Source organism: Aedes aegypti, chromosome 3 (assembly GCF_002204515.2).
Source record: "Aedes aegypti strain LVP_AGWG chromosome 3, AaegL5.0 Primary Assembly, whole genome shotgun sequence".
In the NCBI taxonomy this organism is placed as follows: Eukaryota; Metazoa; Arthropoda; class Insecta; order Diptera; family Culicidae; genus Aedes; species Aedes aegypti.
The window spans coordinates 199,912,537-199,933,893 of record NC_035109.1 but is presented as its reverse complement, the minus strand read 5'-3'; the positions used below and the strand labels follow the sequence as shown (position 1 = coordinate 199,933,893).

At 34.7% G+C, this 21,357-nt stretch overlaps 1 protein-coding gene across 2 annotated transcripts in view; it reads left to right on the top strand.

Annotated features, from left to right (window-relative positions):
• LOC110677735 (LIM/homeobox protein Lhx5) overlaps positions 1-20,978 on the top strand; it is a 184,078-nt gene extending 163,100 nt beyond the window's left edge. The window contains exons 5-7 of one of the 2 annotated variants that reach the window (XM_021848953.1): positions 14,321-14,582; positions 14,662-14,887; positions 20,501-20,978. In XM_021848953.1, the coding sequence (XP_021704645.1) occupies positions 14,321-14,582; positions 14,662-14,887; position 20,501 (489 nt within the window). In that variant the 3' untranslated portion in view covers positions 20,502-20,978. Of the gene's footprint in view, positions 1-14,320; positions 14,583-14,661; positions 14,892-20,500 lie in introns of those variants that run through there. The other variant, XM_021848952.1, reaches the window with a different exon arrangement.
• Positions 20,979-21,357: the final 379 nt, after the last annotated feature.

Sequence of the window (21,357 nt, the reverse complement as noted above, 5' to 3'; positions counted from 1 at the left end):
ATATCTCCGTTGGTTAACGTTATATCTAATAAATAGGATTAGCACTGGAAGCTATCGCAATTGTATAGAGAAGAATCGCAAGAGGAGAAGAAAACTATTTCTTGTAAGTTTGCAATAATTTGTTTAGAACTTATTATAAACTCAATATATTTTTCAGTTTGAGTTGACTACTAAAAGGCTGCTACGAGAAATTTCTGTACCGATTCCGAACAATATAAATATTTGCATTTTTGAACAAATTATTGTAAAAGTATCATAATTTTTAACAAAGCTTTATTCAAAAAGTTGCAAATTTGTGCAAAAACTTATCAATGATCCCAAATACGCTATATTTCATCTACCAAATGTCAAAGTTTGCCGGATGTATATTTTGATATATTTGAGATATCTGAATTCAAAATAACCAGCCTTTTCATATAAATAGAATAGACTTATTATTAATTTTATCATTGTACTACAAGATTATTGACACATTGCGTCAGTCAAGTTTTATTAATCAAATACTTTTTGTTAGTCAGGTGTTACAGTATCTAGATATTTTCATATTGTTGTGTGGCTCTTTTGTCATCTCAAGCAACTGTCTAATTAGAACATCGCTGTGGCCTGCTATAATTATTTTTTTACATCCTGTTATGACCGTGTCGAGACAGTTCTCTCTGACATAAATCACAATTTACAAATCACAAGTATCAAAATAAAAGTATTGGCAATGTGCCAATAATCTTGTAGTACAATGATAAAATTAATAATAAGTCTATTCTATTTATATGAAAAGGTGGTTATTTTGAATTCAGATATCTCAAATATATCAAAATATACATCCGGCAAACTTTGACATTTGGTAGATGAAATATAGCGTATTTGGGATCATTGATAAGTTTTTGCAAAAATTTGCAACTTTTTGAGTAAAGTTATGTTAAAAATTATGATATTTTTACAATAATTTGTTCATAAATTCAAATATTTATAGAAAAATAAGATTTTTTTTCATACAGTACATGCATGTCGTGTCTGGTGGCGCCTATCGACGCAGTCGTGTCTGATGGCGATTCGTCGGTTTGTGTGCAAACGTGGAATGCCGCAGGAGTTCTTCTCGGACAACGGGACAAACTTCATAGGGGCCAGCAAAGACATTGGTAGGAGCGTGAAGCAGATAGACGAGGAGTGTGCCGAAGCCGTCATGTGTTCCACGACGAAGTGGAATTTTAACCCACCCGGGACCCCCCATATGGGCGGTATCTGGGAACGGATGGTGAGGTCAGTGAAGGAGGCGTTGAAGGCGTTCGACGATGGGCGGAAGATAACGGACGAAGTGCTTCAAACGACCCTCGCTGAGGCGGAGGACATGATTAACACCCGTCCTCTCACCTACATGTCACAGGAGTCAGATGAGCAGGAGGCGATAACCCCAAATCATTTTTTGCGTGGGGCGGTAGTCGCAGAAGACCTGAAGGTGGATGGACCATTCCAGCTGGGAGAAACGTTGCGGGATGTGTATCGACGTTCGCAGTATTTGGCGGACAAACTATGGCAGTGGTGGTATAAGGAGTATCTGCCGGGTATCAATCGGCGTACGAAATGGTGCGAAGAGCGGAGGCCGCTGAATGTCGGCGACCTCGTGTTTGTAGTAGACGGGCAGAACAGGAAAAGCTGGATCCGAGGAGTTGTCGAGAAAGTGATATTAGCGAAAGATGGGAAAATACGACAGGCGGAATTGCGAACCAGTAGAGGTGAATTCCGACGGGCAGCGGCCAACCTGGCGGTTCTGGAGGTGAGATACGACTGAAGGTAATTCCGGAGTATCCGGTAATCGGCTACCGGAGTTACGGGCTGGGGAGTGTTGACGGCGTCGAGCTCTACCCCAAGCTCAGCAATGAGAAGTGAAAGTGAGAAATTGAGTAGGCAATAATATACGCGCCAAGTCAACGACAGCCAAGGAATGTATGAATGGATGTAAATAAAAACAAAAACAAATTCATGTTTACATTCTGAAATCAGCAGGTGAAAATAATTATCATTAGTATACCAACAAAATCGTGATTTCGTGGCTAAAAATCGCTAGTCTAAGTGCAAATTGGTGACGGAGAGCTAGCGCAAGTGAAGTGGTAAGTTGAATGCGCAAAGTGTCTGCAGATGTCATAAAACCAATATGAATTTGATCCGCACAGGCTACAGTTGCACGATTGGGATTTGTTAAAGGAGAACAAAGCGGTCATCCGAAAGCTAATTGGGGAAATCTCAAATTGAATCGATCGTAAGTGAAATTAAAAATAAAGTTAGAATATCTCCATTGGTTAACGTTATATCTAATAAATAGGATTAGCGCTGGAAGTTATCGCAATTGTATAGAGAAGAATCGCAAGAGGAGAAGAAAACTATTTCTTGTAAGTTTGCAATAATTTGTTTAGAACTTATTATAAACTCAATATATTTTTCAGTTTGAGTTGACTACTAAAAGGCTGCTACGAGAAAATAGTATTTCTGTACCGATTCCGAACAATATAAATATTTGCATTTTTGAACAAATTATTGTAAAAATATCATAATTTTTAACAAAGCTTTATTCAAAAAGTTGCAAATTTGTGCAAAAACTTATCAATGATCCCAAATACGCTATATTTCATCTACCAAATGTCAAAGTTTGCCGGATGTATATTTTGATATATTTGAGATATCTGAATTCAAAATAACCAGCCTTTTCATATAAATAGAATAGACTTATTATTAATTTTATCATTGTACTACAAGATTATTGACACATTGCGTCAGTCAAGTTTTATTAATCAAATACTTTTTGATAGTCAGGTGTTACAGTATCTAGATATTTTCATATTGTTGTGTGGCTCTTTTGTCATCTCAAGCAACTGTCTAATTAGAACATCGCTGTGGCCTGCTATAATTATTTTTTTACATCCTGTTATGACCGTGTCGAGAGAACTCTGACATAAATCACAATTTACAAATCACAAGTATCAAAATAAAAGTATTGGCAATGTGCCAATAATCTTGTAGTACAATGATAAAATTAATAATAAGTCTATTCTATTTATATGAAAAGGTGGTTATTTTGAATTCAGATATCTCAAATATATCAAAATATACATCCGGCAAACTTTGACATTTGGTAGATGAAATATAGCGTATTTGGGATCATTGATAAGTTTTTGCAAAAATTTGCAACTTTTTGAGTAAGTTATGTTAAAAATTATGATATTTTCACAATAATTTGTTCATAAATTCAAATATTTATAGAAAAATAAGATTTTTTTTCATACAGTACATGCATGTTATCGAAATTAAGCGATGCGTGGTTTTTAAAATGAACATTTTACGATTTTGACGTAAAAGGTAGAAAAAACGTAAAATTTAAGTGATTTACACATTTTTTACCATAACTTTGTTATTTAAAGTCCTAGAACTTTGGTGTCTTCGACAACTCGTCATATTTATACACGTTCTAAAACATTGCCGAAGACGCGAAAGCTCTAGGACGCAAAACAAAAAAGTTTGCATCGCAGCGCCACCTATGCGGCGAAATTTTCAACTGACTTTTGTCATCAAATTAAAGAACAAACAAATTCAAGATAAGTCTCGTTTGACACCAACCCGAAAAAATGCACTCCTAAAGCGCTAGAGGTTTTGTCTGGCTAAATTATGCTCCTGGCCCACTGGAAGCATTAACGTGTAGTGTCTTTAAAAAAAAGTCATACATTTGAAAAGTCATAAAAACTTTAGAACAAAAGAAACGATTAAAGATTAAATACCTCATAGGCCTCATAGATCATGCTAAAAGTTAATGAGTGAAAATTATTGACTGAAGTTTACTGGCGTGAATCGCAAGTCAGTCCCATCTGCATGTTGGTCAAAATTGAGATGATATCAGTTTTCATTATATCTTCTAATGATCTATCAGCTGCACCTGAGAGAGACTCGCGAAGAGGAAAAATATCAACGTCATATGCAGCCCAGATTTCACTGTCACGAAACGTCAAATGCAGCCCGTCAAGAAAAAGTGAAAAGTATTGTATTCAAAATAAATTATTATTAAAAACCTCAATAAGTGGAGCAGTTTTTCCAAAGATGCTGATAAATCTAAACACAAGACTAGTTATTTATAATGTCAGCTACGCTTGCTGGCATGAAATTTCACTCAAAATGCCGTTTATGCTTCGGTGTGATTCAAACGCAATAGTTTTTTGCTGCGATGGTCATGTGAGAGCTTGAACGGCTTGCTCAAGATTGATGTAAATAATGACAGGAACAAAAAAAAAAACTCAGCAATCGCAGAAAAAGAAGACCGTCTCCGCGAGTCTCGTCTCAGAGCTGCACTAACGAGAAATCACTTTTTGTTTAGTAAAATTAGAAAAAAAATCGCATGTCAGTTCCACTGCAGATTTTCGCATCGTGTACCACAAAAATGAACCGTTATTTGGTCATCTTTATATTTTTCTTGGAAAGTTAACGGAGTGAAAAGTAAATTATGAAAGTTTAATTGAAATCGAAACATGTTCCAATCTCCTGAATTTTTTTTGAATATTTGTATGGAAAACGAGATTGAAAACTGCTCAGTCAATTTTCTCAATGCCTACTTTTTACAGATGGTACTGACTGACGATTTGCGGCAGTTTACTCACTTTACTTTCTAATTTGTTATCTCAGCATAGGTAACTATTTGATCCAAAATAGTTTTCCATGAGCAATTGGAATAAGTGTTGTAAAGTTTCTAACATGACAGTTTTCAGTATGCAATCTACGAAATACTCCGTTACCACGCAACGCAACGCAACGCAACTTTTTTATCTCAGCATAGGCTCATAAAAACGGCAAATGTTGAAAAGAAAAGCATTAAAGCTTTGCAACTAGGCAAATAAAAATATGTGTTTCTTACTTGGTAAATTGATCTTTATATGAAAATAATTACTCGATTATTCTCTTTTTCATTATGTTTTTCTACTTTATCAAATAAGGTTAATAGTGAGGAAAATTTTAATTGTTTTTCATTGAAATTTTGTGGTTTTCATCGAATTCCAATTAGATTTCGGGAATCGCATGATTCCCGGGATGTCAGAAATAAAATCCCGGGAAACGGGAAATCCCGAAATTTGTCAAATCCCGGGATTTTTTGTCCCGGGATGGACACTCTAATAATGACCCTTCAATGTGCAATGAAACCTTTGTCGAGGCAGCAATTATAAAATATGCAGTAATTTGAAGCTTGCACAACGCCGTTGTAATGCGTCATGCCTTAACAATTGCTACTTATGGGCTAATTTGCATTAGCATGCAACATTGCTCTTTTGAATTAGTGCAATGATTTAATGCTAGTGGTTACTTGGGTATATACATGGGATAGCAAAATGATTGAGATAGGCAAAATTTTGACTAAATTCAAATGCGTAGTGGACGACGGGATAAGATCGCCCGCCTAAGCAATTTAATTCATATGTCAAAATCAAGAATCAATAAATCCTTTTTCGACGCAGTATGTTGTTCTTTGAAGCCTTAGGCATAATCAAAAAATATCACAGATGTTGTATTTGTAAAAAATATTTTTTTTCTTGATGTTTGAAAAAGCGACGGAGTAAAACCGCCCACCCACGGAGTAAAAGCGACCACCACGATTTTTGTACACAATTTTGCGAAAAAATATATCAGTTCCCTGTGATTCTAAAATATATAATGTTTTATGAATTCCACATTGCTTAACGGGGATATTGAACTATTTTTAGGGTTAATTAACTAAAAAAGACTTAGGTATATACTTATCATACCCTTGAAAAACCCATATTTTGAAAAAATATGCGCATTTGGTTTTTATTTTTAACAAAATTGATCTCATTTTACAGGAATAGTAATATACAACGTAGTTACAACTTTAAAAATGGTTTAGACATTTTATTTGGTATAAATGGTGGCGGTCTTACCCCATCAACAGTGATCGGTTTTACCCCGCTTACGCAATTTTCACAACTATGGTTTTATTTCAAAGGTAAATATTTACAATTCATATTTCACTTCACTTTCACATTTCTGTTAAAGCATGGACGCGTGATTTGTTATGCTTTTACAACAAAATCCCTTCCGAAATCCTTAAGTGAGCATCTGTTAAATTTAGATCAAATTCAATATCGACGAGCAGAAATTTTGTTTTCGATATTTGTTATGAAAAATTTAATCACTCTAAATGGTTCGGAATGTAAAAAAATCGTGTGTTTATGGAAAGTGCCTGGTGAACTTTTAAGAAAACCGCCATTTTCATGCCAAAATGAAGGTGGTCCGTCTAACCCCGGTGGGCGCTCTTACCCCGTCTTCCTCTATAACTTTTTTGAAAATGGATGGAATTGGATGCATGCAGAAAGCGTTCGATGCTAAATTTGGTTTACTTTTTAGTTTGGTCCAAGGTCATATGGATATGATTGTGCTACTTTTCCCCGAATGTCGTTTGCCCGAATGTCGGTTCCCCGAATGCCAGTTCCCCGAATGACCCGTTTCCCCGAATGCCATTTCCCCGAATGACCCGTTTCCCCGAAAAGCGGAGCAGTTCAAATAGCTGCTATACTAGTTTTCAGTGGCAGGATGGTGAATTAGAAAGAACGCAAGCAATCACAAGAAGGAGGTATTTGGTCATTCTTGACTATACACATATTGCCTTAAATTCTGAGGACGGTAAAATTCGTAAGAACCGCCAATCAAATAAAGCAGGGTGCATATCAGATGACCAGTGCGTTCACCACCCTAAAATATATAAATCTTATGACAAAAATGAGTGCCAAAAACTTTTCGGGGAAGTGGGCTATTCGGGGAAACGGGATATTCGGGGAACTGGTATTCGGGGAACTGGCGTTCGGGGAAACGACATTCGGGGAACTGACATTCGGGGAAAAGTAGCACAACCTATGGATATATATCCAAATCACATTTTTCTGTCCCTTGTATTTTTGTGCGGTGTGAAGTAGTATAGATTAAAAAAAAACTGGAACTAATTGAAAATTGAATGCCGGCAGATAAATGATCATTTTCGGTAACATGGTTCCGGAAAATATAGTCAGTCACATTTGTCTATGGAACTATGTCCAAGTAGGCATCAAACTTCAAGATAATGCTTCCGGTGAACTATTCAAAACTATTAGATGCTCTGACCGGGGCCTTCCTTATTCGAGTGGTTAGAGTCCGCGGCTACCAATCAAAGTCATGCTGAAGGTGCCTGGGTTCGATTCCCGGTCGGTCCAAGATCTTTTCATGATGGAAATTTCCTTGGCTTCCTTTCAAAAATGGAAAATTTGGCAAAGAAAGCTCTCAGTTAATAACTATGGAAGTGCTCATAATAACACTAAGCTGAGAAGCAGGCTCTGTCCCAGTGGGGACGTAATGTCAAGAAGAAGAATATGCTCTGACCAATCTGTAGTAGGTTCCAAGTGCCCCGGGGGAAGGAACATGTGCAGTTCCATATCAATATGGGTATCGAATTTTAAGCAGAGTTGCCTAATATCAATCATATCAGCTGATGGCTGATGGTCTAAAACTATCAATATCACTTGCGAGCTATCAATATCACTTTGATTTGACAACCAACAGCAGTGATGTGACATCGCACTCTAGATCAAAATCACTGCAGAATGAGTGATCACGTGATCCGTGATGGAATGATCCGATTTGTATCGCAGTCGGCCTGTACAAATCAGCAAATTTTAAGCATTGATAGTGACTTCGAGCAGCTCTGATTTTAAGATTTTTGAAGGTGTTGCTTACAGAGTATTTCCAGAACAACGGCTGTCAGGACCACTCTGTAGTTGGATCCAAGTGCCCCGATGGATATGGCCAATTCAAAACATGTCCGGAACCATATCAATATGAGTATCGAACTATGAAGCTGAGACTTTTGGAACCATTTTTAGAATAACCAACTGCTATGGCCACTCTATAGTAGGTTCGAGGTGCCCTTGGGGATGTGGTCAAATTTGAACGTGTCCGGAGAATGGTAAAACCATTTTTGAAGATGATGCAAGCATTTCCTGCCACAGGCTGTCACGACTACTCTGTAGTAGATTTGAGGTGTATGTTGTGAATGGGCACATCCGGAATTATATCAATATGGATATTGAACTTAAAGGCTTCAACAAGGTGATGCTTCCAGAAGCATTTCTAGAACCTGTGGTATTCTTTAGTAGGTATGAGAGGGGGAATGACTCTCACTGCCCATAAAGGCATAACTGTCCCATATGGAAAAAGTAGGCATTGAGAAAATAGCGCTCAAAATGTGATGTTTGTCTCTTCATACATATATTCATAATTTTCTATAGACGGGGTTGGTGGTCTGATGGCTACCGCTTCTGCTTCATATGCAGAAGGTCATGGGTTCAATCCCAGGCCCGTCCCTTTCCTCGTACTTTGTAGTTGTATATCTTTCACTTGCTTCTATCTTCCATTCTAAATATATCACACTCAAACTATTCGTTCATAGCAAACGCTAGAACCAGAGACGGACAAGGAACCGTTTCCCTAACGCTTCCTACTTCCACGCGCACGCCTTTCTTACGCCTGATACATAGGCAGTCTGCTAACCACAAAAGCAAACCTCTCTGCCATGCCTTTCCCCCAATCCATACACTCCCGCATGAACTGACGTGGATGCAGTGGAATATACGGTCTACGTGGGAGTCAGTTCAATGCATCATCAATTCCTCCCCCTTCCCCTCATTGGTCTGCATTCTGACGTGGCAGGTGCCATTGTTGCCTAAAAATAGAAGATCACCAGCACTTATACACTGAGGATGCCTGTTAGTCCCAAGCAGTCATTCGGTTGGTTCCTTGTGTAAGTGCAGCTGATCTGGCGATACTGGAGTGCATCCACGGGCGGCCAATCAAGCTCAAGCTCAAGCTCTCATATATTCATAATTTTCTAGTACATTTATACATATCATATTCATTAAACACAACCGTATAGATAACTTATTTTGCTTCTATTGATTAGCAAAAAATATAAACATGAACACAATTTACGTTTCGCAGTTGCTATTTGGTTTAAAAGTTCATATAGAAACTGTTAAGCTTTTATTTTTCAATATGCACCAACTTCATATTTTTTCACAACATTTCCAAACAAAGTGTGTTAATTTTTATAAGCATAGTAAAGCATGCATTGAAAAATGGAATTTGCGATGAAAGAAGGTGTTGGTGTGAAAATTCATATGGCACAGTTATGCTTTTATGAGCAACTCAGGGGATGACCAATTTCGAGAAGCATCGCCTTCAAAAATCTTGATGTTCGATACCCATATTGATATGGATTAGGATATGTACGAAATTGACCACTTCCTCCGGAGCTACTCGAACCTACTATACGGTTCAGTGCTTCTAATGGTTCTGAATATTTTCCCGGAATCATCATCTTGAAGTTTGATGCCCACTTGGATTTGTATTGGCAATACAAATATGCCTGACCATATTTTCCAGAACCAGTTTTACGGAAATGGCCGTATTCTGAATCTTTTTCCAGCGAATCTTATTGCGCCCATCGGCAATAGATTTTCAATTGGTTCTAGTTTCTTGGAAAAATATTAACATCTATATAAATTCACACCGCACAAAATTACAAGCGACGAAAAAAAAATTGATTTGGACATGACCTCAGAAAATCCGGTGGCCATGTTAAAAAAAAAGAGTAACAAGAATTATATTTTTGATTCGATACGTCGTCTATTCGTGAAGAATATTATTCGAGCCCTTCCAAAGCAGCGTCCATTTGTCACGTAACGCTAAAATTGTTAATTTTTGTCCCCCTTCCCCCGTCCGTAAAACTTTTTGTATGAAAAAAATAAAATTTCTGTATGAGCCGTAACGCTTCAACTTACTCCCTTCTCCCCTAGTGTGTTTCGTGATTTGTGAACGGCGCCTAAGAGGCCAGCATCAAATGACTGTATGTGACACCGCCGGTAAAATGAGCATTGGAGCACATCTCTAGTTGTAACATTTATGTCAAAGCAGTAGGTAGGAAGCCTGACCCAATTCTTGACACTTTTAATTCACTTGGGCAGGCGGGTTTTTAACAAGCTACAAATCTCATATTTGGCCACAAGATGCGTCTTACTGTAGTTCCTCTTTCTGCAAAGTTTCAGACAATTCGGCCGATAAAAACCCCCCATGCTGTGAATCATGGAAGTGCCCTAGAGGTTCTGCACCCTACTGTAGGCGGATAGGTTCATTCCTTGTCGAATAGAAGATCTTTTCTTCTTGACATTACTTTGGTCTATGCAGGGCGTATATCAACACACACATCAACACACATGTGCAATCCGAAGTCTTCCGTGTACCATATTCTGGTGAACTTTCACCATCAACAAGCTCAGCTGAGCTTCATCTAGAGAAGCAAGTTTACAAAATTTGATCTAAATGCGCCCAAGATGGACGAAAAAAACTTTTCACAAGATAATAAAGTTTAGATAAATGTATACAAATGCCAAAATGCTACCATTGGTAAAGGAAACTCGTAGAAACTCGTTAATATAATTTTGAGAAGCAAGCACTGTTGTAGCTGGGATGAGAGTAGTGATGAATAAAATAAGATTCATAGAGTATCTCGGAACTCATGGATCGTAGCAGAAGAGATATTTTACGATCATTCTGTAGATCTTTATGAAACTGAGCAGCCTACCGAACAGATAGTTACTTGGATATGATCCAACCGAGTTCGGTGCTATATTTTAGGTGTGTAGTCACATCACTGCATGTTGACTTACAATCGATAGTGTTCCTACATATGTCAGCATTGATATCGATTCTGATGAAGAAAAAAAAATGGATTTCTTCAAACATCAGCTGAATAGATCATTCCATAAAGTTTTATGAACTCTTTACGAACGCTAATAACGCGTCGCATCGAACGGTGAACAACGCATAAATACTTTTTCGATACCGACCCATGATGGGCCATAAAATCAGTTCTACCCAACCGCCGTTTTTTCATATCCTGAAGGAGGCGATGAAGAAAGCCGTTCGTTACTACCTTTTCCGATTGTTATTCATTTCTCCCGCTTTCGGCTACATCATAAAAAATAAGCATCAAAAGCCGCAGGCCACGGCTTACCTATACGGTCAGGCTATGAGAAAAGTAAGTGTGAAGGAGACAAAATTATATATATGCCGTCGGTCGCCAAAACGAATGATCCGCGTTGTCCACTGTATGAGAATATAAGCAAGAGTAGGAAGATGTTCATTCAGAAAATCTTTATCAACGCTGGTTCGCGGTAACTTGAATCACAGTCGGGTTGTCAATAAAATTATTAAAATAACAATAAAAAGTTTGATTTGTATGACAATTTGGACGATCGTTACCAAAGTGTCGAGTCGGGATTGAATTTGTTACAGTTTGGATGTTATTTTAGATAAAATTCAGAAACTCATAAAGTTATATTCCTTACTGATCATATTGTACGAAAAGTATTGACCTTGTTTGTGGAGTAAAAGAGGTTGAAAAAATCTTAGGTACCTCCAAGATTCACTTTAGTATAGGAATGCAAATTGTATAAATTTCTGAACCACTTTGCCGAAGTGAATCAAAAGTACAAAGAACAGATTTTTTTGCTTTTCCTCATCGGTATAGGCTATTTTCCATCCCCATAGCATTTTTGTAGTTACTGCAAGGACGCCATTCACCGCTCATTTAACAGCATGTCAACATGTTAATTTCTGTCAAAAATCCGTCGTTTGATATTTTTCATAACTTTTTGCGCTAAACGCAAGATAAACCATTTGTTTTTGTAGGAAAAAAGTTGAAATGTGAAAAATGTATAATGGTATCGAACGACATGTATGCCAATGATACAAGTTTAGGGCGCCATTCACCGCTCATCCTAAGTATAAGGCCCTATACACAGTACTAGTTTAAAGCGAACATATATGTCCCGCGAAACGCGGGACGCCCTGTCAGATCTCGTTCCCAATCAAATATTTTTCGTATTGGATATGTATTTTACAATCATTTTAGGCCTAAAACATGATCTAAATGCTTTTTGCAGTCAAACAAATAGATTTGACGCTGTAATATCAATTTGAAAATTGCGCTGTCCCACGAAACGCGGGACGTCTGGTCACTTTATACTAGTTGGAATCAATTTACTTCCATTAGCTGGTTATTATCTTTGTACTGTAGTACGACAACATATTTATCATAAGCAGCCAAGAAGCATTTTTTGATCTGCCATAGTAAAATCATTGTTGAACTAAACAGCCCATAATTATTTTTTAGAAAAAATGTATAAGATAAAATCATATAGATTTCATTTTGATACAACCCTTCTTGGTATACCAATACATGGTAAAAACTTTTATAGCGAAAATTTGTTCAGATTTTTTAAAATAACTCTATGAGCGGTGAATGGAGCATAAGCGGTGAATGGCGTCCTTACGGTACACCACTACAAATCAATTTTCATTCTAGTTCTTATTCTAAGTGGACCCGCCTTGATCGCGAAGGTAGGAGAGAGTGCTGCTATTGTCTGGCAATGTAAAATAACACGAAGAAAAACCAGTCTAGTTTGAAGCAACTAAATCGTTTGTTGAAAAGCAAACAAAGATTTTTGTTGTTCTTAAACATGAGTTTTTTGCAATAAGCTAAGCTGTTTTAGTTTGAAACTAACTTGCGTATTAGGTTATTTGAACCCAAACATTAAAGCCATTTCTACCTGCTCCATTGTCACCAACATACTAATTTCTTTGTTTCTATTTCGACAAATAGTTGGTTTATTTTTACCACAGAACAGTAGGCGAATTCCGGCGCGTATTTTCTTCGAAAAAAAGAAAATTTTCTTGCTGGCGCGTAATGGAAGAAAATTTCTTCTCTTCGAAGAAATTGTTCGCCGGAATTCACCTACAGGTTCTTTAATTTTTATTCGAGTAGTTCCCTTTAAAACTAAAAGATTATGTTCAAAGGATCAACATCAAATTTAAAATTTAACTTTAATTTTGTTAGGGTCTGAAACAAACAAAATAATAGTTTGAAATGCGCTGTAAATATGGTTCTTGATTATTCCTCTTTGAGTTCGGTTATTATGAAGATTTTATTCCGCATTTGTGTTTCTGGAATGAATAGTCGTATTCCAAATCAACCTCGAAAGATTATCTGTGCATTTTTACCGAAAACGACAAAAGGTATTTATATTCATATAGCTTAAACTCAGACCGAATAAGTATATGTTATTCTCTTCTATTTTCGCAGATCAACATCCATATTCATAATGGATATATGTCAACATCCATATCCATATATGGATATGGATGTTAATGCTGACTTATTTCGGAAGCTAACTTGATGGAAATGAAATAGAAGCATCGTATTTGTTTCACAAAAATAAAAAAAATCCTTTTGTTGCATGTAACATGATTTTATTTATTACCATCATTAAAATCAATTGATTAAAATCATATATATTACAGTAAACCTATCAACCACCAACGGTTTGTTAATTTTAAGCAATTAATTTGTTTGCTGCAAACTAAAGATTGGTAACTTCAAACTGATTATACTTGTTTAAAACAAACTAAAGCATTAGTTGTTTTTACAAATGTCCAAACAAACAATTAATTTTTTGTTTGTTTCAAATAAACTTTTGTTGAATTCAAATATTTTGTGAATGAAAAATCAACCAAAACAATAGTTTGATTCAACCACTCCAAGAGGCTAAAAAAACTAAGATTTTGCTTGTGCAATATTCAACTTAATCTTTAGTTTGAAAATAACTAAAAAATTTTTGGGTTTACCTTTATTTTTTCTCCGTGAGAATATCTCGACTCTTGACTACGGTTCACCCTGAACCAGGGAATCAAATTGTCATTAAAACAATGTCTTTGTTGCTTGTCAAATTTTGGTTGTTTAGTGATGAAAAAATCACAGTTTTTTTGTATTTTGTATTTTAATATTATGAATGATTAAAAATGATTTCAATTTGTTGACTCAATGATATTTCAATTTACATAATGACAGCTCGTCCCTAAGTAAAGTTTGCCGAGGGGTGATTCAGAAGTGATTTTCATACTAATTTCAAACGTATTTTAAAAATAGTTCCAGGTCACGGAAAATTGTGAAATTTTGGATTCTAGTTCATTTTTTAACGTTTATTCAGAATATGTAAGAAACTGGTTACCCTAAACAAGCCAATTGATACACTACCCTTAACCAATCATACAATTCTGAACCAGTGAAGTTTTTTTCATATAAAATTCCTTATATATAAACTTATATTGAAGCATGTCTTCTTCCTACGTGTCATTTAGGACGAATATGCTGCAAGATATAATATTATTTCTAAATATTTTCAAATTCCAGGTGTGGTTTCAAAACAAACGGTCGAAGGAACGAAGACTGAAACAGCTAACCAGTATGGGAAGAGGTCCATTTTTTGGAGGAGCTCGAAAAATGCGTGGATTTCCAATGAACTTATCTCCCGGTGGACTGGATGAACCAGGATTTCCTTATTTTGCGACTGATGGCAAATTTGATTTTGGTTATGGCGGTCCGCCATTCCATCCTCATGATGCACCTTTTTTCCCTGGTCATCCTGGCGGACCAATGCCTTTTAACGCTCCCGGTAAGTAGTAAACCTACACCCTGAAAACCACATATTTTGACCAATCGACGGTTAACGCTTAGCTTTCGCTTCTGTACAGGAGGACCTATGGACCACGCCGGACCGATCCCCATGGTGAACGAGTTCAGTGGGTTAACACCAGAGACGAACTTTCTCAACCAACCTAATGGCCCACCTGCAAACGCCACCACTGGTGGGAGTGCTCCTGAAAACATGATGGACGGCCCCAGATCAGGCAGCCCAGAATTCATGACCTCTGGAAACTTTTCTGAACCTCAGAATATGCAAAACGAAGGACTTGTTTGGTAAAATTTATTTTTATTTAGAATGATGAAGTGATAGTTGAATTAAGTAATTTATTTGTTTTGTTGATTATTTTCTAAATTACTTATCCCAAAAAGTACACCATTGAAGACCTGTTGGGATCTTGACTTACATGCGTCGTATTCGCAACTTCCATCGCGAATATACACTCCACTTTTTACATCGAGCAACATTTCTATGTGCTGAATGATTCCTAATATTTAGGGGAGAGAACTTATTTTCGATCAACAAATTATATTTTAGACTGCCATACAATGATAATCATATGATGTTAGAGTCAAGTCTATTATAACAGTACAAGTTATTGGTATTTTGAACTGTGCTGTGAAATAGGGAAGGTGTACCGGTATTCGCCATGTACCAGTTATTCGTGTTCGTGTAGTTTAGTGTTCGCTAGATTGCTTTAAGATGATATGGAAACATTCTTGGAAACCGCAAAATTTTCCCAGAAAATAATAGAAAAAAATCATTTTCCTTAAAATTGTTTGCTCCTTTGCACCTATTTTCGCCATGGTGTTCCTGATTCGCCACCCTCCATAAGCAATCAACGTAGGTGGCGAATTCAGGAACCGAAATTAAAATCGTGGCGAATTCTGGTGCAAGTGGTCTAGTTTTCGCCATTTTCAAAACAAAAACAAAGTTTCTGATTAGTTTTTATATTTTCCCTGCTGAGCATGGATTGAAAGCTTTCGTTTAATGTATTAACAGTAACCAAAGGTCTTTTGATTTATGTATAAACCATATTTTTGCTTAGGGTGGCCAAAACTGGTACACCTCCCCTATAGTGAATATCACATGACAATAAATGGCAATCGTTCGTTGGTTGGTTGGTTGGTTTGACTTTATTAACGAGATTTTTAGCCCTAGGCTAGTTCATCTCGGGCGAATCGTTCGTTGAACTCAGAACATCCCGACCAGTGGATTACAACTGAATTATCACATTATTTGTTACTTAGATAGGATGTATTTTGTTACAAAATATGTTATAATTTTGGCTGGTTAATAGTTGAAATCACAAAAATTATAACAAAATGTCCTCTAAATTAAACAAAATTGAAACAAAATGTTATAATTTAAACAAAAATATAACTCATCATGTTATAAATTAAACAAAACTATAACTCATTGTGTTACCTTTCATAACTGACTTATAACCAATTTTGTTATTTTCTTAACATGAAATAAAACTTTCAGGATTTTTGGAACAAATTGTGTTATAATTATGATTATAGTTTAAAACAGCCTGTGTTATTATAACTGATTTTGTTTCAATTGTATTACAACTCCTCAGCCAACTCAACAAAAATAAAACAACATTTGTTATTCGTAACAAATTTAGATATAATTGTGATACAACTTTGTTTTAATCCACTGGTCGGCATGGCGTCAGATATCGAAACAATGTTTGTTGGTAAAATGCATCTACATTTGAAAAAAAAAACAGTATGGGATTTCATACTATTGCTATTTTGCGTACACTGCAATTTTGCGTATATTGTGAAAAAACATTATTAAAAAAATGAAATGAGATACCCTTGCTAAATAAATAATTAAACCCCATTAACTCTCTTTTTCTCATAAATGTCATTGATAACGAAGTTGTGACAAACCGATTAAGGTAAATACAATGCCAAGGTTACAAAAGTATGATTTCACTTTGCATGTTTTAAAACATATCATCTATCTAAAAAATCGGTGAAATTTCATCCGCGTCGTTCCGCGAGATAAATTCATGAAAATTATCAATTTTAATCAAAAAGTAATATTTCGACGTTTCTTGCAAATATTATTATGATGTTCTAATTGGTAAACTAAATGCTGAGCTACATTTGTATTGTTTTTTGTAAGTATTATTGGGCAATCAAGTTGTATGTATAAGTTTTAAAAAATATACAGTTTTGTTGAAAAAAACATAAAAAATTCTCCAGACGTATTTTTAGTAAATATTCACGTTATGATTTTATTTCCAAAGCCTGGAAACTGTTAACCGTTAAAACACCAGTCACCGTGCACATATGTCGATGCTAACTGAATTTCCATACATTCTTTACAAACAGTATTCTGGTGAAATAAGATTAAACTGATGAAATAAAGCACTTCTTGTTACGTTTGAAATAAATAAAGTAGTTTTTGCACATTTGAAAAGCTTTGTGTATATCATGAAATTCATCGGAGTTATCTTTGGTAGTCTGCTTTTTCAGCATTTTTAGTAGAAACACTAAAATTTCACGTTTATAAATATTGTGATAAATTATTTAATATTGCATAATTTAAAAAATATTTTCACCGTAGCTTCTTTCAATTAGATAGCTTTTATTGCAAGAGCCTAAAGATTTAATTAAAATTCATCTTTTTATGATTTATCGCGATATATCGGTTTAAACTTGTTTGCACGATGAATGGTCTCCTTTTGATATGTATGGTTTCTGAACCCATTTATTAGTAAAAAAGGGTTAAAATTACTTAACAAACATTATTTTCATTGTTTTGGAATTATTTTTATCTACTTCATATTAAGCAATTGATGGAATTTGAAATCATTTGGATAATACAGTTAAACTTTTTATGATGGTTTTGAAAAAACGGTGTAAGTATTCTGTTTCTTCTCTTTTTTATTATTTTTATTGTGAATTACTCATTGAATAATTTTAAAACTGAAAGTGTACTCTACTAGCAATATAATTGCATCGTCAACAACGTTATTTCAAGATACTCAATCAAATAAGGAGTGTATAGAAAAGTAGTCGCAAAATTTCAAAACAGTCTCAAAAATAATGGGTTGAACCTACAAACAATTTTTTGATCAGAAATGCTTTACAATGTATTTAAAAATGATGATGCGGTGATATTGTTTCAATAAAGTGGCATTTTGCATGATAGTTTTGCAAATTACTAACAGATGTCGATGAGAATCTTGCACACCTCTGAAAAAATTGATATGTTAATAAATGTGTTAAATTTTAAGAAAAAAATTAGTTTTTATTTATGCTAATATAATCTGTGCCACAACTCTCATGACATAGTGTAAACAATATTTTGAATAATTCATTAACAAGCATTTGAGAGCAAATACAAAAATCGAAAAAAGTCGATTTTTAAGGACCTCGTTTTTTGATTTTTTCTTTCTACACGTTAATGGTAATCATAATGAATTGTAATGAATAAAAAATATTTTTTGATTGGAAAAGTTGCTTTGCATATTTATGAAGTAACGTAAGCAAAAAATGTTACTATATATAATTACCGCTGTATATGACAGAGCTTCAAAAGTTGATTAAACAAAAGTGACTTTCTAAAACCGACCTTATTCCAATAATTGAGGTTTTTTAGATCAATAATTTATTTTTTTGAATTTCTTTTTACGTGCTGTCTGAAGTAAACATGTTTTCCGATAGAATAAGCTTTTCATCCTATTTTGTTTGATATACATTTTGTTCAATACAAATCATCGAATCTTCAGAAGACACTTCAAAAATGTAATTTTGTGCAAGATTTTATTTTCCATGCCTTATAAACCTTGTTGTATTTATATAAAGACTGCATATTATTCAATATTTTTTAGCTGATTCAATATTTGATGACATGATAAAGATTTGCGTGAAAAAAGCTTTTAAAAATATGAACTATCTTAGAGATACCGTTTTGAATGTTTGCGACTACTTTTCGATACACTCCTTAGTTACGAAAACCAGACACACGGTTATTAATTACCGTGCACAATAAATGGTACCATATAATAGAGTGAGGCGACCTTACATTCCATAACACTTGTGAACACAACTATTGACAACAATTCCAAAGTAAATCTTGAAAGCGCCCAAGTAGTTCTTTATCCTTTTCATATTTAAGACATATTTCAGACTAAACCAAAATATAACTCATTTGATTATTTTTCATAACTGAATTAAAACAAAAAAAAAAACAATTTTATATAAATATAAGCGTACATGTATAAGCAACCGCTCTCAATTTTTTATAACAAATTTATAATTTCAATTGAACAAATTTGAAACAGCTTTTGTTATTATAAATGATTTTGTTTTATTTATGTTATAATGCATCAACTCAAAGTGCTTCTAAATAAATTTAACAAAATATGTTATTTGAAACAAATCTTGATATAATTGTGCTACAATTTTCCACTGGTCGAGTAAACAACAAGAAATGTTAAAAAATAAATAAATTAAAGGTGAAAATATGTTTGAAAAGCAAAACTGAATATTTTTCAAAACCTACACCAGTCGAATGCAAAATAACACTCATAGACACATAAAGAAAGGATTGTAACTTTTACACCTTCACCTTCTTTTTTTTTTGTTTGGAATATTTTCTCAAAACGTCAACATATGACAGTTTTGATCTACCTATTATTATATTATTCATATATCGGTTTGATTATTATCAAGTACTATCACTATCATTTTTAAAATAGTTCACAACTTCGAAAATGTTTGTTTGAGATGCATTTTACCATACATTTTTTTAAATTATTTCTAGAGATTTTTCATGCATCGCACCCATGCTATAGGTAGCAAATTAAGAAAATCTATTATACTGTTAAAAAATCGGGATTTCAATTTGAGTTGATTTTTTGGCGTTTTGTAGAAATCATTATATTGTAATATACTGGAATGCTACCTATAAACGCATATTTGTTCCACATGCATAAGAAATCCAGCAAACATGGCACTGATTTGCGTTTATGAGCAGAATACCTGCCTTACTCATATTCACCAGTTTATGAACAATCTAAAATCATGCTTTTTCTAAGGCATTTGGTTTCTAATTTCTTTGTTTTTGGAAAATGAAAATTATTTGCAAAAACGCCCTAAACAGTATAATTTTTGAAAATACATACAGTGGTCACCTGAATTGCGCGTGGAACAGAGTAATCAATGTGAAATAAGGTATAGTGACGAGCAGTATAGTTCAGAGAAATTTGGCTTTAGACGCATTTTATGATACATTCTTACTTGTTTACATTTTGGTTACTATTAGCTCATAAAACCCGCGCCATGTGGTAAATTTGATATTAACACAATTCAAATTGAAAATATGAAAACTATTTTCGAAAGAGTATTTTATTCAAGTTGCGTATAATAATGAAGGCTAATCACTCCTTCATTTTTTTGGAAATGTTTTCATTATTTTGGAAATGTTTTCATTTTTAAGAAATCTGAGGCATCTGTTTCCGCGAACAAAATAAAATGATTTTACTTGTTTTGATTAACTGAGAACCGAAGCAAGCAACCCGTTGCTCTCACGCCTACAGGTCAACACAGGCAGATTATCGTGCTCCCAAAATTGAAGAGTACTAACGACATTTTATCGGTAAAATTATTTAATCACTTCATAGGCATTACATATTCGTTTGTTGAATTATTTAAACATATTTTATCCTGCCTTACGTTTAATGCAAGATGTAAAATACGAATAAATCCATCAGTATTATTAGTCTTATTGTTTTAGTACGTTTAAAAGCGTCAAAGTCTCTTTTTAAAATAAATACATACTATTTAAAATTATATAACTTATATAAGTAAACCAGAGATATTCTCAAACCAACATTTTGTTATTCTCGTTTTTTCTTTCAGACATGCCTGGAATTTTATAAACTATTTACTTAAGATGTAAAACATTGTAAAGTTTATATTATTTGAAACCGCAGCTTATAGTGACAAAGGCAAGTGATAGGTAATATAATTAAAAAATGTCAATCGTACAATATGTTTGATGCACATCCATTAGCTTTTTTTGAAGATGCAATAATCAATATGAATCTTGTGACCCCAACACATCGTCATATTTGTTCAATTTGATGAATTACGGTGGCATTCCTAACTTTAGAGGTTGGCAATTATGAATACAGCAACCGTTTGATAACTGATTGCTGTTTCTTTACAATTAATTGTAATCATGCTTAACAGCAGTTAACCGTCAAACCAAAATAATTTATCAAAAACCTATAGCAGTTATCGAGCGGAAGCTGTACTCAAACAAACATCAAAGGTGCAACAAACATCTTCACAAGAAAACATCATATTGTATTGACAAACTTTGAAGGATTCAAAATGATACTGACACAACGTTTAAGATGCCTACAATTCAATGTGCTCCAGTCCAGAGGTGCGATTGAAAGAAACTAGTCTTCTCTTTTATTCTCTCGACGTTCTTATGCGATTGCATACATGACGTCAAGTCTATCATTGCATTAGATCAATGTTATGGATTTTACTCAGGTGGCGCAGATGATTGATGCGTGCCACTAGTTCTCTCTTTTATTCTTCCGCTGTTCTTATGCATAAGAACTGCGGGAGAATGAAAGAGAGAACTAGTGGCACGCAGCAATGATCTGCGCCACCTGAGTAAAATCCATCACATTGGCTAGCGAATGAAAGAGACGACTAGTTCCCTTCATCCGTATCTCTGGACTCGAGCACATCGCCTACAG